Genomic DNA, 25,742 nt, shown 5'->3' on the forward strand with positions numbered 1-25,742 from the left:
TTGATCTGGCTGGAGAACAACATCCCAGTCTGCCAAAGTGACTGCAGGTTGGAGATAGTGATTACTTCCCACAGCAATGTCTGGTTATCTAATGTCCCCTAATGTCAGCACAGCTTTCCTTGTTACAGTAAAAAGAGGATGCTAGAAGGAAAATTGGCATGTAGTCAATCAACAAACAGTGAAAAGAAACAACTTGTCATTATACAAAGCACAGTTATTCAAAGAATACTCAAGTACTCTTTGGCTTGCTAAAGTTCTCTCTCCTGGCCTAAATTTCTCACTTTCCAAACCCTTCTTCCTTGATTCTGATGATAAAAGTATCAGAACTAAAGGAGAATACTTAGGGGTGTGCAGCATTTAAAATGAAAGAAAAGGCAGTTTCTCAGCTGATTCAGGTTTCTGGCAGCTAAATATGGTTGATTATTTGCTTCTTTATTTTTAAAAACATATATCAGTATTTTTATAAAATAAATTAACAAGAGATAGTTGATAATTTGCTTAAGTTTAAACTAAATTTAAATTTACCTGGATTTTGTGAACATCTATTTCACTGATTCTGTAAACCTAAAAACACTTAATTAACCAGGTGAAAATTTTCTTTTATTCAATTGATCAGGGCATAGGATTTATTGCATGTAACGTATGTTTTATTGTACTTGAAAAGGGCTCAGGGTTTGGTTTAAATCAGGCTGCACACCTTTTATCAGTCTGACATCTCTCTCACCATGTCAAACTGGCCTCAGCTAGCAATACTTCATTAAATCCAAAAGAAAAACAATTTAATTTTGAAGAAGAAAATCCAGCTCTGAGAACAATTAGCATTGGTCTGTAATTTAAAACACAATGAGGGCTAATGATTCATGTTGCTTTATACACCCTTCTTCTCATACAGAACGAGAAAGGTAATTTTCCTAACTCAGGTAGGCACCGATACTGGTCCCAGGTACTGCACGCTGGCTCACAAACTCTCTCTCCACCCCCTCCTCCGCTGTCTCCCTCCAAACAACAAAAATCAGACCATGTCAAAGGAAAAAGGTTTGTTATGTTACTGATTAAAACCCTTGGATTTTGGCACACGATTTTGTGAAATAGTTTTACTGGAAAAGTATTCATCGTTTTACAGAGCACTGTCTATAAGATTAGCCTTGATTTTTATTAATCTATGTGTAAATAAATTTATTTTCTTTATGGGTTTATCATTTTCCCACAGCATCACTCATTAATGACATGCAGTTCCTACAGTCGCGTCCACTTCTCACTGGAGGTCAGAAGCTGATGTTCTAGTTCAGGGTCTTCACTATTTCTCAGCCCTTACCATCTAATCTGCCTGAATCACAGCTTCTTCATCTGTCATATGGGAACAGGGGCAACTAATATTTTTTGAGTCCTTGTACGTCTGACACAGTAATAAATGCTTTCTATGGATCTTTTAAAATATTTTTCACAACCTTTCAACCCTGCTGATGTGCGTTTCTTTTCAGTTAAAGGTTTAGAGGCTTAGAGAGTAGTCATGTGCCTTTGCCAAGGTTATACAACCAGTAAGTGACAGAGCTTGGATTCAAATCCAGACACTCGGACATCACTCAGAGCATGCACTTACATTCATTATAAATACTATTTATTTAACCTGTCTTAAGCATGCCATGGAAAAAAAAAGTATCAGATATATTAATTAATTAATGCAAAATGATAATTAATTCAGAAATTAATTTATCAGTGAGTGGGCTCCAATTTCTATTTAGAAATTCACTAAAACAAGAGGAAGTACAGCCAGAGGTACAGGGAAGAAATGACTAGAACAGGATCTTGAGCTTATTCAATAATCATTGCCAAAAAAAGAGTGAAGAAGAGGTGCCTTTAAACATATGGTCAGTTGAGAGGGGGAAAGTATATTTCTAAGCCACCATTTAGTCAGTTATAAATGAAATCTATTCGGTACACAGTTGAGTGATGGCACATACGTCACACAGGTGAGCTGTTTAATTAGACCAATGAGTGGTATTTCATAGTCTTCATAGTCAACTCCCCATGTTACAAATGGACTATGGCAAAGTGAAAATTTACTTAATAACTAGCGGTCTTTAAATGTCACAACACAGCTTCTTTAAAAAATCATAGGTATTTTTGCATGAAGATACAAATCAAACTGTTAAAAGTGACTACTGGTTCATGTCTCTTTTATTTTTCCCACCTGCCTCAGATAGTACTAAAATACTAAAATGGATCTTTTAAAATATTTTTCACAACAACCTTTTAGGTAGCTACACAGATATCTAGAAGGTCATTTTTCACAGATTTCTAGAAGCCTGCTTTATTCCTAAACTAGTCTTTTATTTCAGCTTCCTCAGTTCAAAATGAAAAACCATGTGTAAATATACATCTATCTGATTGCAGACAAGACCCAGCCTAGCCTTAAAGCACTGAAATTCAACTTATTTTTGAATGAACAATTAAATATTGATACTTAATCACATAAACTGAGAAACAAAAGACAAAACTGTTAAATACAAGATGAAACATTTTAGCATCAACAAACCATGTCTAACCTGATTCTTGCGTTGTGAATTTCACTACATTACTGAATTGATTGCCATTTCCGACTTTGGTAAAGGCGGAGATGCTGATAGAGTAGGTGCTGACTGGTTCCAGTCCAACAAGTTCGGCTTCGGTTTGAAAACCTGAAATATTCTGAAAGCACAAAAAAATTCTTAGTCACAATGCATCATCAAAAAACTGTTTTATAACTGGAAGAAATACTTTAATGCATCAAAATTATGTCTTCTGTGTTTAACTTGTAATTTAATAAGCATGGGTTTTTTAATTAAAATTTTAAAATATTAAACATTTTTTTGTGTGAGCCACAGGGTGTTCTCAGCTGACGAGGCAAGGATGAACAGGGCACCCTGTCAGCCCTGAAGAGTCTAATAATTGGCATTTGTTTTTAAAGCTGAAGTATTTTGTTTTCATTTTGTCTGCCTGCCTTTTTCTTGGAATCACATACTGATTATTTCCTTCAAATTTGCTAAAATTAAAGTCCTCAACTGAAATCCAACTTATGAGCAGTCAGCAGTACTTCATTTTGCTCCTTATGACATAACTTTACTCACTGCTTTTGATTTTTACTAGTCACTTTGCAAGCTACATGTGCTATAAAAATGATTTACCATCGGTAATAAATTGCAATGCATATAATGTCGGGGACAAGGTTACTGAGAATTTTTGCACTTTCCTTGATGTACCTAAAGAGCATTCCAGTACTTCTTCTGCCTTTGGGGAAAAGAAAAAGAACTCTTTCTCAAATAAATGCCAGTTAATCGTATTTTGGCAATTAAATGCTGAAAATCATAGAGGTATATTTGAGACCCTTTGTTACATCAGTTCTTTGGGTATTTTTCATTGATTCTGGAACCTAAAAATGGAGGTAGGAAAGGGAATGTAGCACAGAAACCAATTAGCATTGAAAGGAAAAGAATAATAATATATCTTAAAAGACCAATTAGTGTGGGAGTATATGCTATTTGGGAAGGTTACCACAAGGCCAGTATAAACACTTTTCTGAAAAGGTTAAAAACAGTCACTTGGTACTATTTTTTTAAACACCAAATACAGTAGTCCTCCCTTATTCATGGTTTCATTTTCCATAGTCTCGGTTACAAGAGTCAACCACAGCCAGAAGATATTAGAAGGAAAATTTCAGAAATAAACAATTCATCAGTTTTAAATTGTGTGCCAGTCTGAGTAGCGAGATAAAGCCTTGAGCTGTCCCGCTCCATCTTGCCCGGGATACGAATCATCCCTTTGTCCAGCGTTTTCCATCTGTTAGTCAGCAGCCTTCTGGGTTATCAGATCTACTGTGAGGTATCCCAGTGCTTGATTCACGTCACCCTGACTTAACTTAATAAAGGCCCCAAAGTACAAGAGTAATGATGCTGGCAATTCAGAGATGCCACAGAAAAGCCATAAAGTGCTTCCCTTGGGTGAAAAGATGAAAGTTCTCAACTTAATTAAAAAAAAGAAAAAGAAAAAGAATATATGCTTAGATTGCTGAGATCTACAGTAAGAATGAAGCTTAGTCTACCAGTGAAATTGGGAAGAAGGAAAAAAACTGTACTAGTTTTACTATAGTACCTCAAACTGCAAAAGTTATGGTCACAGTGTGTGATAAGCGCTTAGTTAAGATGGAAAAGGCATTAAATTTGTAAAGTAAGATGTTTTGAGAGAGAGATCACATTTGCATAACTGTTATTACAGTTTGTTATAATTTTTCTATTTTATTATTATTGTTGTTAATCTCTTACTGCACCTAATTTATAAATTAAACTCTATCATAGGTACTTAGGTATAAGAAGAAACCTAGTACATATGGACAGGTCCAGCACCATCCACAGTGTCAGGCATCCACTGGGGGTCTTGGAATGTACCCCCTGTGGATAAAGGGGATGACGGTAGAAATGTACTACACTTACGATAACAACAGGTTTTAGATAGTCTGAAAAACTTTACCGTATACTTTCCAGCATTAACAAAATGGTGCAATTATTTCCTAACTTGTAGATATCTATAAGTTACACGTTCTAAATAAACCACTTTATGAAGTTGCCCTTTTCTATATCTGACAAATGTTTGCTGTGTTTTCCACAAGCAACCTTACACTGTAGGAAACAAAAAAGATTTTTTAGAAAGTTGGTCCTTGTATAATTTAAAGCAGTTTTTCCCCCTGCATGTCAAAAGACTTTAACTCAATTCCTAAATCTGTGAAATCAACATTTGCTGGTATAATGACCTACCTTATAAAATACAGTATCTGTTTCATGTTCATGAATTTTAAAACTATATACTTTAATGATACCGCCTGGAACTGGACTGGGGCTCCATTTCAGCCATACAAGGTCTGAAGTGTAGTTGATTAAAGTCAAATTTTGAGGAGGTGCTAAAGGCACTGCAGGAAAACACATTATAAAACTTATATTCATACCATTTTTAGCAGAAAACTGTCATCATGATATAGCTTCTTGAAGACACTAGTTAAGAAAGATTTATAAAATGATCATATTTTAATTTCAGAAATAAGAAGTATAAGTAATCACGCTGCTGCACTTGGAACTCAGTAGTTCCAAGGAAGCTTTAAACAGAACACTTTGTTCTAAAGCTCACACTGAAAAAAAAAAAAATGTTCAGCAAAGCAGATGAATAGCTGTCAGCCTGTTACAAATAGACAATTAAATCTCCTTTCCTTTTTCATGCTGTTCCTTAAAAAGAGACAGTAAATGCTGCAATAATGAAATCATTTGAAGAAATACGGATTCCAGCTTACCTGACTCATCTGTGTAAAAGAAAAGAACACTGGAAGGACCGAGTCCTTTTACAGTTCTTGCAGCAGCAAAAAAACTATATAATGTAAATGGTGAGAGCTCGTCCAGGATTACATAGTTATCAGAGGTAACAAAAGAATAATTCTCACTTGGTCCTTGTAAAGTTAAATCATAACTTATTATTGCACCATTTGGTTTTACCGGGGGATCCCATGATAAGAGAACTGAGGTAGAGGAAAGATTTTTAAAAGTGTTGATTATTGGTGAAGTTTCTGGGACTATAAAAGAAAAAAAAGAATACTCCATGAAACAAAAGTGAATTAGCATTAAAATGAAGAGGCTTTAATAAGAACAGGACTTAATTTTATCAATAGGTAACTAATTTTAAGAAAAGGAACTCACTGTGTTTATTGAAAGGCTAATTACTTAAGAACGAACAGAATCTATATAATGCTAAAGAATAATGTTTTCTATCAGAAAGCAATATAAACAAGAAAACATCAACAATCTGCTTAACGGGGAATAAAAGGGTCCAGCCTACCATCTTCTTCAGTTCTGATGTGTAGTTGGGCAGTATAGGTATCAGAGAATCCCTTTTCTGTTGATGGAGTGATTTTTAATATATAATCAGTGTATTTTTCCAGATTATCAAAATACATGCTTCTCTCATACGTAACGAGAGGTGGTTTCACATGGCGAGGAGTCTCCTGTGAGCTCAGAGATACATAGTAGAAGACTAGACCGTTTGGTAGAGATGGAGGGTCCCAGCTCACATTTATTGCGGTGGATGAGATGGACTCAAAAGTCAGGTTTCCAACAAATCCTTCAGGAACTATGACAGGTAACGTGCAAAATATAAAAGTCATCAGTCACCCTAAATAAACTTTAAGTAAATTCACAAACCGGGGGGAAATTATTGAAATGGTGTCTATGACATCACCAGCTCTTAACGTTACTTAAATGCACGTATGGTAACTTCACCTACTACAAAATGTCTTCTGAATAGTCAGATCAAAAAATCATTCAGAATAAACCCTGTCATCTTTAATATATGTGAGAACTGTTTTATACAGTATTGTCTTGGCTTTTCTTTCCTACAAGATGGAGATTATGAGCACGTGTATGAGATTACGAGTATGTGATGGAGATTATGTGTATTAGATTATGACTACACACAAATATCTGAGTAATTTGCACAAATACATATGTTTTGCTAGTGTATATTACTTCAACAATATTTTTAGATTCTTTCTTCTAAATATTATTCTTATTGTACATATGAAGTCACCTAGGACCTTGCACCTAGAACGGTGCAGAGCAAATGTTTATTATCCGTGGTGCCATAATAACTGATAAAGCATTATAGGTTGGTGAAACTTTTGGGAGAGATCTGTGTTAACGAATGCCTGAAATGAATCTGACCACATATTGTACTAAGCATTTTTGCTGCAGACTACCCCAAACACCTATTTCCAAACATTTTATCATATCTACTCTGCTGATCAATGAGTAAACAATATAAAAGACTGTTCCAACAACAGGGAAAGCATTCACTCCTCATACTTAGTGCCTGTCAATTTATAACCTTCAAATACGAAACATGGACTTTTACTCTCAGCAGAAATTTAGGTCAGTATCATTTCTCAATAAGAGACTGGATTTTCTTTTAAAAATAAATGGACAATAGAGACAACCACAAGGAGAAATAGGCAATGATCCATGTATCACTGTATTCACGAAACTGAAACCTAAAAACCAGCAAGAACTTCAGGTATTTTTGTCTTCTGAATACTCAGCACCAACCGGATTCTGCAGAAGCCGCATACAAGAAACTTCTGGGGTTGGGTTAGAAAAAAAAAAAAGATATTTTGGGCACATCAGTCACAAACTAATGTGTAAGTAAGAACAAAGATGCTCCATAAAGTCCTATTTGGGTTCAAAGACTGAAAAGGAAACTAGTTGCTAGAGAGAAAAAAAAATATCATTTCTAGAGCAAATGGATTATTAAGTATTGGAAAATCTATCCACGTACGCGGCAGTATTTTTCATGCCCATAACCGGTGGCTGTGACCTCTTTCGAAGCAATAAAAGTGACAGAATTTTTATGAATGGATGATACCTGTTTTTATGAATAGAAAAGACTGTTACTGTGTGGTAGATTTATAGCTATAGTAAACACATTTTCAAACTTCTATGACTACTTAAATGTGCCTAAATAAAATATAGACTTTACCACCAATATATACAAATAGAAAAAAGATTCTGAAATAATTATAAAGCTTTAAACTAATCCTATTCAAGATTAAGAAATGCTTTTCATTTACATACTGTCTTGATCTGTGTATACTTGAACTATGTCACTGCTTTTGTTCCCATTTCCAACTGAAGTACTTGCTGTTACCCAAAATGTATAGTAGCTGAATATTGCCAGTTTATCTATTACTGCAGATACGGTCATATTGTCAAAGTCATTGGTTACTTCATGGAGTGTAAAATTCTGAAAAATAAACACATTATTTTAATTGTTCAGAATATAGTTTTAGGACATATGAGCATTTCAAAATAATTATTATTTGTGAACTGGTTGCCTCATTATTTTAACATGTTCATTTTTACGAAAAATCAACATAGAACGTTTTTATTGCAATAATTAAAATGGAAATATGTACGTGCTAAAAGAGGAATAAATAGTAGCAGTCCAGAGTCACAAAGAGTAAAAACCCCCAGCTTAGCTAGCAGTGGGGAAGGTCCTTTGGTCAACTGAAAATGCTCCAGCTGTGCTGCTCAGGGTCAGTGTTCCTTACGAAACAGTCACCTATTTTTCAGAACAATGACTATGTATTTTTAAAGCCAGTTTGGGAGTAGTATAAAAATGTTAATTTTTTTCTTCTGGATGGTGATAAAGGAATTATGGAAGTGTTCATCTCTTTCTATGAACTCAAATAGTTATTATCCCTCCTTATTGGATCTTCTGTTCTTCACAATCATGGGGAGAAATGGGAAGGCAGTTAGATGCACTCTCATATATGCCAAGTAAGAGGAATTTTTAAGTCCTCTTGTCTGACTCATAGTTATATTTGTCCCAAGGCATTTTTTGATAATTAAGGAACATATGCAATCATTTCCTCCTTGACCAAATTTTAAACACAAAACATATAGTCAAAATCAATTCTAAAATAAAGGAACATAGATTTTTTTACAATTCATGTAGGTAATTAGTAAGAATAATTTTATAATAATATCCATCTATACCAGGAGATCTGCATCATTTCAATCTACACAAAGCCCTTAGCGTTCAAAGACTTGCATTCTATTCTGCCAGGGTGGCCCTGGATAAATCATCTAACCACAAAGCTTCTCCTCCTTCAACTGTAAAATGGGAAGAATCATTTCCACTTCACAGAGAGCTTTTGAGAATTAGATGATATGAAGCATATAAACCAATACTATTTCTTGCACACAAGAATAAACCAATACATGGCAATAAATTCATGTTTAATTAATAACATAGGTAATCAATTTGACTATAATTTACAGTTACCGTGCTTCTGCAATGTATCAACAAACTAAATTCAGCAAACTTCTCTGGTTCTCTGCCAGTATTTGGGGGTGAGGGTCCGGGGAAGAGTGATTGGAATAAAAGATCTACTTAAATTTTGTGGTGACTTATTTAGGAATAGGCAAGTTAAAACATTATAATATTTTAACTCAAAATGTGATCCATGAACTTTGTATCTTCCAAAAATCAACTTTACACATGGCTTAACTTGCTTATGTAAATTATCTCTTAAAATATTAATGTAGCTTTATTATTTTTCTTTGTTACAGGATTTATTCTGATTACTTATGACCTTGGTGACAACTAAGTAACAAATATTTTGAATTACCCAGAAGTTATTCAGCTGAATGTGAGCAGATATGCACAGACATGTAACAAATTTAGAATTAGACCAATCATCCACATGATTATTCCATTCATCTATTTCTGGAAAAAAATGTCTTGTGGCTTAAACTATTTAATTAAGGCTTACTCTGTGTGTGTGTATTTTATATATACACATATATATAAAATCAGAAGGTATTTAGTAAAAACTTCTCAAATTTGATTAACCAACCAGTATTCATTTAACACTTTTTAACATGATAAGACACTGTCAGGCACGCTGAGGAGACATAAGTGGGTAAATGTAAAATGTAGAAGAGTTAGTACACTATAAAAAACACAATGCACAACTGGAAGAAGAAAAAGATGGACTGCCAGGTAGTAGCTGAGACATTAAATCCTACAAAGTAAGAAGAAGGAAAGATCACTACAAACTCAAAGTGCTGCAAAATTATAACTAAATACTGAAAATAATATTAGTCTGTTATGATAATTTTATGTTCTACAAGGAAAACATTTATTGAGCATTATGATACAGTCCCAGGGGACTTCAGGTGATGGAAAGGTAAGTGTCACACACAACGACCCTTTTCTTCATGCCATTTGCTATCGGATGAGGGAACTAAGAGAAGCAGCAGGTACCAGGGACAGAGAGCAGATTATGATGTGCCATGCATGAAATACTCCACGAAGTTCTGTGCGAGGGAGAAGGAAGGGGAGGAAGTAAAAACCTATACATCTATTCTGGTCCAAAATGTTCATTTTGAGGATTTCTTCTGTTCTAGCAATCTAAAGTGGAAAACGAGGTAGTGAAGATTTTTATGCTATATTTAACATTAACTTGAGAAATAAAGCACGGATGAACTTCAAGGAACATGAGAAATGTTTGAACATCATTAGCCTGTGCCCTCTTGCAGCTGTCACACTTAAAAGCATTCTTAATGTAATTTAATAAAAGATTACATTTTCTAGGACAAATTTCAAATGGGATCATATTATATACTCAAGTTAGAATGAGGAGGTTCATAAAATCATGCGGAAATTATAGTTAGGTATTTATGCTTGATTATTTAGACGTTGACAAAGAAAACCGAAAGAGAATCAGATATAAGCCATAAAGTAACCTGTACAGACACAAAACCTTTGCTAGGATCCAGAACTACTGAATTTTGAATATTGAATATTGGTTAAATCATGAAAAAAGAAAAATCCACAATTCAAATGGCCTCTATGACATAATGATACGTTGTTAAATATATAAACACATTGTGGTAAAAAGTATGTATAAATTGCACACTAATCCCCATTTCTCTTCCCCAAACAGAACAGAAAAATAAACAGCAAAAATTGCTTAACGTACAGAGTTTAAAAAAAAGTAATAAAAGAGATTCTCCTTTTATATGCAGTCCCAATCTTAGAGGACCTTGAGCAGAACGTAAAAGTCCAATCAACCTCTGGGCTTCCTTTTACTCACTGCTGGGGGAGACAGCTTTCAAAGTGCTGCTCTGACCCTATTCATTAACCTAAACTGCACGAAGGAAGTCATACTTTAGTCACAGAGGTTGTTGCTCATAGGAACTAACTCAAGTGGCTAAACTTGGGTTGTCAATCAGAAATGGAATTAGGCAACTTAGAATTAGTAAGACTTATCTCTATTCTCCTTCTGCTTAAAAGGATACAAAGAGTTAATAATAGTCAGAGTCAATCAACATGCAGTCAATAGTTCCTATCCGCAAGGTATATGTTCTGTAAGTGGCAGTATTTCTTCTAAATTAGTGTTTCCCAGATTATATTCCAGCTCTCTCCATGTCTGATTTAATCACAACCACTCTAATTTTATTCTTTTCATGTATTAGAGTTCTGTGAAATATTTAATTCAGATAAAAAAGGAATTCTGCTGAAAAAATTAAAAATATTTCTCTAAATGAAATGCACGTTAGCTATTTTAATAATTATTATTGTTCCTATCCCAGAAAGTGTCCATCTGCAAACTGTGACCTTATAACTTCAAGTTAAATAAGCACAACTGCACTTCCTAGTAGTTTCATTACATCTGATACTAAGCAATCATAATAATGATATAATCCCTCCTGCTAACAACTGAAAACATTTTTAGATTTGAAGAAAAACACATAAGCACATCCAAACATGAAAACTATATATATACAAACAAAAGGAAATTTTTTTAGCTGATAAATTAATGAAATCATCACCCCGCTAGAGAACACTTGTTGGAGAAGTGGAATTGAGGTTCATATTTATATAAAGAAGTTTTAAACAGTGGCAGCTTCATTGTTGGCAACACATTTGAAGCTAGCACAGAAATGTGTGTGTGTGTGTCTATGCACAGACAGATTAAAATGCATCTGACACTTCTCTGACACATTTTTTCTATGTCGATGGGAGTTTGATAAGATGTTTATGCATTATTCTCAGTGTAAGATAAGAGACTTTTCTGCTGTGCCAAGTCTTTGTCATCATCAACAGAGCAGAAGGATGTAAACAAAGAACAAGGAGAAAGCTCAGGTCTTACCTGCATGAAAGTGCCTGAAGTATTTCTGTAATAAACAGAATAATGTTGTATAATCCCATTCGGTTTTGAAGGAGGTGTCCAAGAAAGAACTATTGATGAAGAACTGAGGTTTGCATAATGAACATCTTTGGGAGGATCACTGGGTGCTACAAAACAAACAATTGAACAAAAACTGACCTTGTGTCTCCAAATAATGTCTGAAGTGTTCCAAGTGTCACCTGCCTTTGATAAATGATGATAATTGTTTAAATAAAACAAATTAGGAATAATATCTTGACAACATAACACTATTGGCAGCAGCATGGATGTTCCTGGAGAATGTCATTCTAAGTGAAGTAAGCCAGAAAGAGAAAGAAAAATACCATATGAGATCGCTCATATGCGGAATCTTAAAAAAAAAACAAAAAAACAACAAAAAATACAAAACAGAAACAGATTCATAGACATAGAATACAAACTTGTATTTGTATACAAGGGGGTGGAGGATGAGAAGGGACATACTGAGATTTCAAAATGTAGAACAGATAAACAAGACTATATTGTATAGCACAGGGAAATATATACAAGATCTTAAGGTAGCTCACAGCGGAAAAAAATGTGACAAATACATATATATTCATGTATAACTGAAAAATTGTGCTCTACACTGGAATTTGACACAACATTGTAAAATGACTATAACTCAATAAAAATGTTAAAAAAAAAAGGAATAATATCTAATTAAAAGTCAGAAATGAAATCCAAAAGGCTCATGGGGCCATCCCCGTAACACTCTACCATAGCAGTATCCATGCAGGGCACGTGGATTTCTGACTCATAGAACACTACCCTAGTACTAAAAAATCCTTGCTGCCCTAGATATGAACAATGTTACAACATGATTCCAATATGGGATATATAATACAAAATTCTAATTTAACTTATCTAAAAAATCCTTGCTGCCCTAGATATGAACAATGTTATAACATGATTCCAATATGGGATATATAATACAAAATTCTAATTTAACTTAGAATTTGAATGATAGAGGACCAAAGCAGAGAGCTGACTTCGTGTGTTTTATTTCATTCCATTTAACACACACACAAAATACTTACCAAATGTTGAGTTCTGTGCTGAGTGCATTTACAAATATAAAGTCATCTAATCCTCACATGGACCCCGTGAAGTAGGTAACATATTGTTTCCATAATACAGATGGGCAATTGAGGCACAGAGAGATTAACTAACTTTCCCAACATCACACAGCTAGAAAGTGACCAAAAGGCAATTTTGCATGTAATGATAACAGATACTGGGTTTAATAAGACATCTTTATATTTAATTCATTTTTTCTAAGTAGGATATTGTTTCACTCGGTCTATATCCATAAGAACTCACCTCCCTCAGGTGTTCGAAAGTTAATGATATTGCTTCTTGTCTTCCCATCACCAAATCTGGTGCTAGCTGTTACATAAGCACTGTATTCAACGTTATAGTCCAAATCTGAAACTTCTAATGATGTTTCAGTTACATTGAGAGTTTTTAATGATGATCTATCCCTAAGAGAAAAAAGATGGTTATCTGTCCAGTTGCCCTTCATAATAAACATTGTGTATACATTTTGAGCACAAGTACATTAAAAATAAGCAATATTTATGCACAGATGCTTATTAATCCAGACTAACAGGATAAAGGTGCCACTTACCCTGAAATGCTGACAAGAGTCCATTTCAGTCAATTTCAGAATAATTCAATAAATAAAATTCTTTTGTTTCCAAGTATATTCAGTGATTCAACCAAGTGTTAATAGGATGTTCATACCACAGTTTGCTTGGACTGATTTTAATGGGTCTCTAGGAATTCTGTGTATTCAAAGTAATTACAGCATCTCTTTTCATACCAGTGTTTTAGTTGCTCAAATATTTGTTCTTCTGAAGTATTGGCAAAATCTCATTTATACCATGTATTTATCAAACTTATTTTATATATACTGTACAAAGTAACATTTATTTCAGACTAATTCAAATAAACAAATGGTAAATACCTGAATAGTAATATCTAAAATAATGAGTCTGTGGGTTATCTTTTATCTATTTAATTAGAAAACAAGATTTAAAGTAAGATACGAATTACATATAGGAAAGAAAAAAGTAGAGCTCACATTGCTTACTCAAAATCTTAACTCTGTTTAAAATATCACTTCAGATAAGAAAATACTGACTCAAAATTCTCCAAGTAAGTACCAAAATCCCGGGGAAGGGGGGATGTCTAGGGCAAAGTGTTGCTAAACAACATAGCTCTACAATTAATTTCAGTCCAGTTATCTCAGTGTCCATAGAATTGGGTATAGATTAGAATCTAAAGAATAAAATGTTTAAAATGGTACTGAAAACTGTAAATTTTCAAAACAAGTTTAGGTTTTAAGAGCAATACATGATTAAAGAATCCAGATAAGGAAATATGACTGATACCAGAGAAAAGATACACGCCTTATGTGATCTCATTTATTTTCCTTCTTTAGAAACATAAGGCATCCAAGAAGTAAATGGATATTCCCCCTGAACATAAAATGCTCTTTCTTTACCACTGAAATATTTGAATTCTTGGATCATTAAGGGGAATAACAGATTTTAAGTGAATTAAGGATATTCACAAAGAGATACATTTCAGCCATGGTCTTACAAAAGCATCAAATCACTCCAAATACAAGTGTGGTTATCTGAAAAATAGTTAGAAAGCTTCCCATAGTGAGAAAAACACGGATTCAGAGTGAGCGACTGGAGACAGGCAGGATTAGCCTGGCTATTCAGTAATTTGAAACAGTTTCATCAGACATCCTTTTTCAGAAGCAGTGGGGAGAACTTTCTTTGACTTTGCTGAGACTACAGGAGAGGAGCTTTTAAAACTCTTACTACTGTGGCTTTTAGGCCATTAATCTGAGAAAGACGCCTTGTCATAGAAACTTTGCCCAATTCCATACTCCTGTCACTGGTCACAGGTGATTGGAACACTATAATATAGTTAATCCAATTCAGATCTCTAAAGCTATGAAATTAGCTAAGGCAATCTAACTGCATTATATCTATTTTTAAAATGTCTTTTCAAGCAGACTATACTCTCTGCTGCTTTGCATCCCTGCTTTCTTGCCCTGATCTTCACGGCAAAATGTTGCAGATAAGTATCTGCCTACAATAGGAAAAATCCCAATTATGTTCCATAGGTAATGCAGAATCAAGGCAATTACCTCGCAAATGCAGGTCCAACATAAATTCTGTCTTATATATCTCCATATTTCAGTAAAAAGAAGACAGTCTCTACAAATTGTTGGAACCACAGACTCAACAGGTCACCTCAGCATATACAGATACAGTTTCCACGTCTACCCTGGTTTATCTCCAGAGACAAACACAAAAAGCACCTTGAGTTTATTTCTATTTCAGAGTTTAGAATTGTGGCTACGTTGATAATTATGGTAGAAAAATATCTGAGCGTAAATAAACTTCACCTGAAGCTTCAACTTCCGAACAAGTTCAGAATGTATCTTAGGCATGTAAGAGATGGTTTGCATTAAAACTGAGAACCCAGAAGAAGGAAAAGGAGAGAGAAGTGATGCTGTCCCCGAGGACCTGACCCCATCCTCCTTGTTCTTATGCTGTTGCCAGATTGGAGGAAACACATACAAACCTGTGGACTGAGGCCTGAGCGCTCTACTCTCTGAAGAGCCATCTCATGAGCAGTCCTATGGCTCAGAGGGGTCACAATCCCTCCTGCATGAGAAACCCAACTTTGACCCTGCAATAATCAGTTGTTACTCCGAATTTAGTTCAGCTGGTTTATTTTTAAAATCTGTTTGTTCTCACTAGTCTAAAAATATTATAATAGGATTATTATATGTATCATTATAGTGTTTTGTTTCCATTTATAAAACTATATATTCTATATCTAGGTTTTTTCTTTCATCATGTTAATAACAATGATCTATATGCAGGGTTTTTTTTTGTAGTTAATTAGGACATATCGTAGTTATTTAGCCTTCTTTCTATAAAGTAACATTTAGGTTGTTTCTTTCCCTTTTTTCTTTCTTTAGTTATTACTAACAAAGATGCAATAATCATCCTTAACTCAAATAGCTTTTCATAATGATACTTCCATTTCTGCAGATTAAATTCCCAATACTATGATTGAATCAAATTTTTAAAAAATTTTATTTTAAAGATAACTCTTCCAAAATAATTACAGCTCCAAATTATATATTATTATAACTTGGAGTCACAACAACAATATGTGTAAACTCTCATTATTAGTCTGGATATTAATCTTCTTAATTACTGCGAATTTAATGGACCAAAAACATTAATTTGCACATCTGACAATGAGTGAAATAGAATGTCTTCTTATTGGTCACTTGCAGTCCAATTTTTGGAATAACTTATTCACACAATTTCTTTTCTATATTTTATTTTAGTCTTTTAAACAGAGAGCAATATATATGGAAGTTAAGGGGGCACTGTTTTTTAGACAGTGCTGCAAGTGAAGACAGACAGATACTTTCCCCACCCCTTCTGAATTTAGTGATGATGTCTTCAATCAATAGTCAACAAAATTTATTCAGCATTTATTTTATGTCAGGAACTATGCTAGGCATAAATGAGAAAGAGCCAGGCTCTACCCTCAACACAGAGAGACAAAGCAGTAAATAATTACAATACAATTCCTTAATAACGGTGTGATCCCCTTAAGGACAGTAACTTTTTCCTCCTAGTGTCCAAAAGCAAAGAAGAAGAGAAAGAGATGAGCAAGGAAATTAATTGTGACCAAAAAGTAGAAGAGAATAAAGTACAGCCCCAGAGATGCAATAAATTGCTTACTAGAGCGCTGGTCTGTGAGATCTGTGAGTAAAATAGGGAGCTGAGTGAGAAAGGGAGAGGAAGAGACAGTCTACTTGACAAAGTAGGTCTAACTGTCACATATCCGAAGTCACAAACTGTGTGGAAATGGAAGGAATAGAAATATCACACAACACTTAACGTGTCGAGTAGGTAACTTTCTATATCAGCCAAACCTTCCAAGCAGTGCACATTTTCAAACTGAGGGGGAAAAAAAAAAAAAACTCGGGGTGGAGGAAGTCCTCAGTGTAATCATTTTACTGATTTAATTCTAGAAATTCATTACACCATTTTAAAAGCCTTTCTGAATTTAAGAAATCAAAATTATTCCAAATAATTTCAAAGTCATTTGAATTAATATAAGATGGAGTTTTTCTATTTGTCTAAACTCATTGGTTACCCCAAGAATGTCTTGGGATGAAATTAATGGAATCTTTAAGGGGAGGTTATTTCCTAGTTAATCTATATTTTTTTCCCCAAAAGATAGACCACATTTTGACATCTAGGACATAAAGAAAATTCTAGAGCTTAAGAGTAGTTTTTCTGCTTTGCTTAACCAATTTCTCTGTTCATTTCTTATCATGTCAAGACTATGCTAAGCAATAATTGCCCATGAGGAATCATGAATACCAAAACCATACGGAAAGACTTAAACAAAAGTTCCATTTCTCCATTTCCCCAAATATGAACATGAACAGTTTTCTACACAAGGTCTGAGATTCTTCGAAAGGTCATGGTCTTAATTCTAATTTTCATCATCTGATATTTTGTTCCATGTGGACAACCTAATTTGATGATATACCATTCCTGTTCATTCCTATCAATTTATTTTCAAAACTTTAATCTGCTTTTATCTAAATATTCTATGTTAATCCTTTCACTCAGTATATACTGCCCCTCAAAATAATCTCAACATCCATTTCGTTGACTCTATCAAATCATTCTCTCCTACATATGAACAAGCAATTTCACTAATTTTCCGACTACAAGTAAACTAGTCTTCTATGGTGCAGTTACTCTAGAATATTTACTCTGCAAAGCTGGACAGTACCAGTAACTTCATAATTATGTATCAAACAACCCCAAACTAGCAAGGCATAAATAGTTGCACATTCTATGATCCTAAAGCTTTTCTAGACTCTTACAGAAAGTTGAAATAGTTGTTACTCTTGTTTCTACTGTCATCATTTGGTTGGCTGGTTGATTTCGTTTGATTTGGCTTAACTTTGTTTTGCTTGTTAGCCTTTAGCAGAAAAGACACATTTATAAGGTTAGAATGAAAGGCCACTAAGGAGAATGAGTTTGAAGCTCACTTATACACTTATCAACCATGGTCATGAAGCAAACATAAGGAATTAGTGCCCAGAAGACAGGAGGAGGGATTGTACTTCAGCTGGAGGAGAAAGATTTCATCTCCTGAGAATGGACAAAATCCCTCAGGGCAGAATAAAGAGCTCAGATTCTATTCCAAGAGTAATGGAAAATTCCTTTGAGTGTTTTCTCCAGGGTGTGATCTTTGGGTAAATGATAAAAATAAAAATTAAAAATCCCTTGCAATACTGGGATTCATTCTCTCTCTCTCTCTCTCCAGATAGTCAGACAGACAGATAGACTAATCCTTATTTAAGCCTCAAGTCTCCGTGTATCTGGCCTGCCCCCACTCCAGTTTCATTTCTTTCCACTTTCTTCCTGTACCGTTATTATTCAAGGCACAGGGCCATCTTGCTGTTGCCCACACCAAGCTTCTTGCTGTTAACCACACTTGATAAAATTATTTGAGTTCCTACATCCAGTTAGTACACCCCTGGACTTTTCAGCTAAATGTGTCAATATTTTGCTTAAGCCAATTTAGGTTGGGCCCGATCACTGGAAGCTGAAAGAATCTTAACACATATTCCCATTCTTCAACAGTTTCTCATATGCCTTGATCCTGAGTATTTCCACCATCATCATCGCTCCTCCCTGGGTAAGCTCACTTTGTCCATTTAGTATTTAAACTGTGGGGACCAGTAGTCCAACTGATTTGTGCATGCACCAATATAGTTATTCTCTCGTGATGGATAAAGTCTATCAACTAATGTAAACCAGTATTAAGCCAGTGATTTTTTTTTGGTAGAACTATGCCAGATGAGTTGATGCAATAAGTTTAATTTATTATAACTTCATCAGTGTTTTTTTCCCCTTAACAGAGGCACTGGATATTGAACTTAGGACCATGTTCATGCCAAGCACATGCTCTACTCCACCCCACTCCATCAGTCTTTATTACAAATGCTGTTATAAAACTAAGACATCCCTATTTCTAAAAGCATACAGCTGAGTTTTCAGAACAAAGGCAGATTATAACACTTATTCCTAGTGATTTGAGAAAAGCATGATTTGGAGTAAACCACATCTGGTTATGACTCTGTCATCTTCTAGGTCTGTAACCTTAAGCAGCTCCTTAACTTCATCAAGACTTGGTTTCCACAACTATAAAATGGTGATAATATTCTTCACTTTTTAGTATTGTTGTGAAAAACAAATAAGAAAATTTAGGTAAGAAGCTAAACACATTTTGTCCCAAAATGCTAACTATCTCTCTTGAGCCCATTTCTTTACCTCTCCAAAATGTTTTGTTCCCCAATCACAATCCCTCCTAACTTTGTACATTTCAAAAATGTGATTTTTTAAAAAAAATGACCTCTTAAATTTAAGATATAAAAACTCAAGATCCACACAGGCAAAATAAAGGACTAAAAAATCCTGAACTTAAAATAGACCTGTGGTGGCAACTGAGGTAAACTGCAAAGCAAATGCTCCATCTAAAGACAGGCTCTATTTAACTACAGCTGATTCTTATGAGAAATATGTCAGAAATATTCTGATCTTTGTAAGAAACAAAGAAAATTGAAGTTTCACTAGATAGTTAATAATTTTTAAATGCTGTCAGAACTTTATTTAGAACGTATTAACAGTCTGCTGGGCCAGCAAAGCCGAGGTGGCCCACAGATAGTCTGTTTGTCACCTCAGGATCCAAGCTTCATCTGAGTCATTCATGAAATTGATCAGCAAGAAAGAATTGAGACAGAGCTCTTAACATCTCATTAGAAACATCAAGTTAAACAATCAAGAGCACTCTTGGACTCAACCACTCCTCCTATCTGTGTTTGTTTCTCCCACCATTCTAATCTGGCCCCACTATTTCATTTCTACAAACCTATGTACAAACTTCTTGACACAGTTCATTCAAGCTGCCTCCAAACCTTCATATCCCGTTCCCACTGAAGATGTTCTCCTGACTTATCAACCTGTCTTTACCACCTTCATTCCAAAATGGGAAGTAAATTCATGAAATTTGAAATGACCCCCTTTCCATTCTAATTATTGATTTATATCATATGTTCAAACTGTAGTTTTAATAGAGTCAAAATCTTTTAGCAAACTGGGAAAAAAAAAAGGACTAAGCATATCTTTTTAGTATACTGAAACCCATTTCCAAAGGTAAGCCTTTATGTTACAGGGGAAATTATTTGACCAATGACATTTAATAAAGAGCTGGTATTGAATTCTTTCTAGTTCCTAACATATTGCTTAGCAGTGCTTAAAATTTTTTTCACATGAGCATATTTTATCTCCAATTAGTCTACAACCATTTTAAGGTTCTATACATTTTTAACTCCCCACAGAGTTTAATAAACATTTGTCAGACTGACCAATTCAGAATTACTTCTCATAATGGCTACTAAGAAAACTGAGAAACATTTAAAAGCCAAGATTTATATATAAGCTAGAATTTTCAGCATGATTTTCATCCTCAGTCTTCTAGCCACATCTTATGGGCCATTTGCTTAGAAGTTTTATAAACAAGGAAGAAAACTACTGTTAAATTTTACTAAAGGAAAATTGCTGAGCAAATCCAAGTTGAATTCAACTATAAAATAAAGAAGTTGTATATCAGTTTACTAGAATATCATACCTCAATCCAAACTGTATTTAAAAAAAATAAGCTTAGAGGGCTCTAGTAGAAATTCATTTATTTAATGGTGGTGGCCTAAGAATGCAAGGATTGTTTCTCATTTGAAAACATACAAACAGACTTTATGAATATAACTGAGGGAAATATGCTACTTAGATGACAAATTTTTTTTCACAAAGCAAACTTTAGAAAGAAATATTGTTTTAAAATGCAGTAGGTGGAAACAGATTTCTGAACACACTGTCTACAAATTAAATGTGACTCACACAGTAGTGGTTATAAAATGATTGCACAGTAATCCTCATAAGCTATTTTATAAAGAAATACTCATGACAGAGAAGTCACCCAGTATATCACATAAAATAGGCAATTTGCAGACATATTGAAAATAGCAAATATACCAAAGTGTTGTTTTTAAAAGAATTTGGTAATTACTGAAAGAAACTAAAATGATGGAAATTGAGATTTAGGAGAGAAATGTGAACCCCTGAAATAGGAATCTTGTTAATAAAGATAGCCACTACTTATACAGTATTTTAAGAAAATCACATAGATAATTGAGTGGCAGACCCACGATTCAAACCTATGTCTCTCTGACTCAAAATGCATGTGCATTGTATCATGATACATGCCTTCTATCCTCCCCCCAAAAAAAGTGAGCCAGCAGGAGTTCCAAAAAAGCAGTAGGAATTAGTGATAGTGGTATGAAAGAACCCAGGATTATGACTATCCCTTTAATTACAGTGGCTAAAGCTTCCAACAGTAAGAAGATGCTGGGAATTTTACAATATCACTGTATATACTTTATTATCATTAATATATATTTCAGGCTATTATAGATAATATTCTTGAACATGTTAAGGTGTTTTTCCTTTTTTGTTCTTTCTTTTTATGTCCTTATTTATTCAACCTGAGGCATCCATTGTCTGGAAAAGCACCACTACTCAGAAGCTAGAAGTGTGAAGAGAAAAAGTCGATATTAAATTTTTAACTCTAGAAATATGTTCTTAGTTAAAATTTTAATATCAATAATAATAAAGTTGAATGCATCCATTCAACAAATACTTAATTTCAGTTATGAGCCAGGTAGTTTTCTGTTCCAGATACAGCAGTGAATGAAGTAGATCTTGGAAGGGAGGGTATGGCTCAGTGGTGCAGCACATGCTTAGCATGCATGAGGACCCGGGTTCAATCCCTGGTACCTCCATATAAATAAATGAGTAAATAAATAAATAAATAAATACCTAATTACTTCCCCCTAAAACAAACAAAGTAGATCTTGAAGCAGATAGGATCTCGCTCTCACTCTCTCTCTTCTCTCACCATCTCTCTCTTCTCTTACCCTCTCCCTCGCTACATGTGGTGTGGGTTTGTGTGTGTGTATGTGTGTGTGTGTGTGTGTGTGTGAACTAAAGCCAAGTTCTGTTGAGGAACAAGTGTTTTCCACATGGAAAGTCAATTTTTCATGATTTGGGACATTAAAGTTGTACAAGTCAAGAAAGGGGCTTTCATTAGTCAAGAAAAGAAAAAGTTCTGTGCTAATAAGAAAACGAGAGAGAAAGAAGAGGACAAAGCAGTCAGACTGGAGTGTCCTTGGATATTTAGGTGAGGGTAGAGTGATGAAAACACCCCCAATAGGTTTGTGAAGGAAATCAAAGTGTGGAGGGCTTGCTCCTTCTCAGGATGGAGAGGAAAATGAAAAGCCTCTTAGAAAATCTCCATCCTCAATATGGCACCATGTCCAGTAAGATCTAAGGGCTCTTCTAGCAGACCATCCAGAGCTAGGGAAGGATGTGGAGGTCACCTTCCCAGTCTTCAAGTGAAAAACTGGGTAAAAGAAAACAACCTAGAGCATGAGCTACCTGAGGGTTGAGAGGGTTGATTCAGACTAAGAGCCAGGGCACTAGAATAAGCCTGAGGTTGGATCAAGTTTCAAACAGAAAATAAAACCCTTCAAACTAGAAGCTAGGATAAAAGGTAAGCACCAGAAAGATTCCCAAAAAGCCAGGTGAGACGAACCACAGCATCACAGACTTGAGATCTCCTCACCCTGCTTTCAGTGGGCTGCCTCTGTATCAAGAATCCATCTTAGGAAGTGAGACAGAAAAGGGAGACTCCCTGAAAGAGGAGAGGAAACGTACTATTGGGGAGTTGAACTTACACAACACGATCACTGTATACAGTAATGACACTGTTCTCACAGTGTAGGGCTGGAAACGCCAGCAAGAAAAGTCCTGATTCTCATTTTCATTAACTTTCTTCATTTTTCCCTACCTCAGCAAAAGGGTATCAAAAATCTCAGAGTCATCACCCTTGATTCAAAAATCTAGATGTCATCCATACTCTGAACACTATAAAATACTGAAAAAGGAAACTGAAGATGATTCAAAGAAATGGAAAGATAGCCCATGCTCTTGGATTGGAAGAATTAATATTGTAAAAATGGCCATACTACTCATACCAATCTACAGATTTAATGCTATTCCTATCAAATTACCCAGGACATTTTTCACAGAACTAGAAAAAATAATCCTAAAATTTATATGGAACCACAAAAGACTCAGAATTGCCAAAGCAATCCTGAAGAAAAAAAACAAAGCTGGAGGCAGAACCTTCCCAGATTTCAGACAATACTACAGACATATGGATCAATGCAACAGAACAGGGAGCCTGGAAACAAATCCACACACCTCTGATCAATTAATCTTTGACAAAGGAGGCAAGAATATACAAAGCGGAACAGACAATCTCTTCAGCAAGTGGTGTTAGGAAAGCTGGACAGAAGCATGTAAATCAATGAAGTTAGAACACTCCCGCACACCATACACAAAAATAAACTCAAAATGGCTTAAAGACTTCACTATAGGACATGACACCATAAAACTTCTAGAAGAGAATATAGGCAAAACATTCTCTGACATAAATTGTAGAAATATTTTCTTAGGTCAGTCACAAAAGGCAAAATAAGAAAAACAAAAATAAACAAATGGGACCTAATTAAGCTTATAAGCTTTTGCACAGCAAAGGAAACCAAATACAACAAAAAGAGAACCTACAGAATGGAAGAAAATATTCACAAATGATGCAACCAATGAGAGCTTAATTTCCAAAATATACAAACAGCTCATACAACTCAATATAAAAAAGAAAAAAAAAACCCATTGAAAAATGTGTAGAAGGCCTAAATAGACATTTCTTCAAAGACATACAGATGGCCAACAGGCACACAAAAAGATGTTCAACATTACTAATTACTACAATGAGGCATCACCTCACACCAGTCAGAAAGGCCATAATCAAGAAGTCTACAAATAATAAATGCTGAAGAGAGTGTGGAGAAAAGGGAACCCTCCTACACTGTTGGTACGAATGTAAATTGGTGCAGCCACTATGGAAAGCAGTATGGAGGTTCCTTAAACTAAAAACAGAGTTACCACATGATCCAGCAATTCCACTCCTGGGCATGTATCTGGAGAAAACTCTAATTTAAAAAGACATACATCCCAATGTTCATAGCAGCACTATTTACAACAGCCAACACACGGAAGCAACCTATGTGTCCATCAACAGACAGATGGATAAAGAAGATGTGGTGTGTACATGTACACGTACACACACACACACACAGAAGAATACTACTTAGCCATAAAAAGAATGAAATAATGCCATCTGCAGCAACATGAATGGACCTAGAGATTATCATACTAAGTGAAGTAAGTTAGATACAGAAAGACAAATATCATATGATATCACTTATTTATGGAATCTAAAAAAATGATGCAAATGAACTCATTCACAACACAGAAACAGACTCACACACATAGAAAACAATCTTATGGTTACTGAAGAGGAAAGGGGGGTGGAGGAATGCATTAGGAGTTTGAGATCAGTAGATAAGCATACTATAAGTAAAAGAGATAAACAACAAGGACCAACTGTATAGCACAGTGAACTATATTCAATATCTTGTAATAATACATAATGGAAAAAAATTTAGATGTCATCATTGACTCATTTCTCCTTTTTGATCCCACAGCAAATCCATCACCAAGTCCTGTCAATTCTTCTTTCTTAATGTAATGAAAAGCTTCCCACTTCTCTCCTTTATCCCAGTATCATTTATTGCCCAGATTACTAAAATAACCTCCTACCTAGTATCCTTGCTAACAATTTTGCCCCCTACAATTTTCCCAAGGTCTTAAAATTCTTGAATAACTTCCATTACATTTGAAATGAAAACCAACTCCTTAGGATGGCTTAGCCCTGACCTTTGTCTGACTCCTACCCTCCAATACAGCTCTCCTCTAACTCCCACCAACACTGACCTCTCTGGTCTTCAAAATGACAAATGTGTTTCTCTACAGAGCCTGTCAGTGGATGCTCTTCCTCCTGCAGATCTTCACATGACAAGAAGCTCCTTCTTGTCATCTAGATCACAACTCAATGCCATTTCATCAGAGGACTTCCAAAGCATTCCACCAAAAGTAGCCCCCTCTCCCCTGACTTCCCCTCATCTGTTTATTTATGGATATATAATCTACTTATCTCTTTAGAATGTAAGTTCCTTGAGGGCAGGGGTCTGATGTGTGTCTTGTTCACAGGTACATAGGTTTTCTCTCAATATCTTGAATGATGAAATGAAAAACTGAAGAGATTAATGAACAAATAGGGTAACAGAGGGGAATGGTTACCTTCTTCCCACTCTCCTTTTCCCACTAATATCTCTCATGTCACTCCCAGTTTTGCCAAAGGTAGGCAAAGTGACTAGAAATCAGGCAATGAAGAACACAGGGAGTGTAGTCCTAAAGAGCAGTGAGCAAAGGGCTTCAACAGGGTTTGGGGAAAGAAACAATTTAGGAAAGAGAACAGGAGACTTCAAAACGTTGTAGCCTCCCACTCCATGTTGGATCTTCCAAATCAGGAATATAAAAGTAAGAAATACCTATCTTCTATAAAGCATCATGTAAATTGTACTTTCTGAGTTGAAATATTTAACACACACTAGGAAATAAATAACTAGTGAATCTTATCAAGAGGATTTATAGGGAGATTTTTATCTACTGAGTTTTCAGGAAGCAGTAGAGCCATGTTGCTAATTGATATGAGAAGCACTATAGGATTTCGTCTTTTTCACAACTACTTACATAAATAGGTAATTAGGGCAAAGGTGATCAGACAAAAATAAATA

At 34.9% G+C, this 25,742-nt stretch overlaps 1 protein-coding gene and 1 long non-coding RNA gene across 2 annotated transcripts in view; one reads left to right on the forward strand and one right to left on the reverse strand.

The window, feature by feature from the left end:
• Positions 1–9,342, forward strand: part of LOC140700237 (uncharacterized) — a 36,396-nt gene extending 27,054 nt beyond the window's left edge. Inside the window, exons 7-9 of the long non-coding RNA XR_012078592.1 lie at positions 5,259–5,439; positions 5,957–6,153; positions 9,141–9,342. This is a non-coding gene — a long non-coding RNA (uncharacterized lncRNA). The remainder of the gene's footprint in view (positions 1–5,258; positions 5,440–5,956; positions 6,154–9,140) is intronic.
• PTPRQ (protein tyrosine phosphatase receptor type Q) overlaps positions 1–25,742 on the reverse strand; it is a 186,399-nt gene that overhangs the window by 104,858 nt on the left and 55,799 nt on the right. Inside the window, exons 20-26 of the mRNA XM_072973348.1 lie at positions 13,109–13,269; positions 11,729–11,874; positions 7,641–7,809; positions 5,854–6,144; positions 5,315–5,590; positions 4,788–4,939; positions 2,547–2,688 (exon numbers count right to left, since the gene is read on the reverse strand). Of these exons, the coding sequence (XP_072829449.1) occupies positions 2,547–2,688; positions 4,788–4,939; positions 5,315–5,590; positions 5,854–6,144; positions 7,641–7,809; positions 11,729–11,874; positions 13,109–13,269 (1,337 nt within the window). The remainder of the gene's footprint in view (positions 1–2,546; positions 2,689–4,787; positions 4,940–5,314; positions 5,591–5,853; positions 6,145–7,640; positions 7,810–11,728; positions 11,875–13,108; positions 13,270–25,742) is intronic.

This window comes from Vicugna pacos, chromosome 12 (genome assembly GCF_048564905.1).
Source record: "Vicugna pacos chromosome 12, VicPac4, whole genome shotgun sequence".
NCBI lineage: Eukaryota > Metazoa > Chordata > Mammalia > Artiodactyla > Camelidae > Vicugna > Vicugna pacos.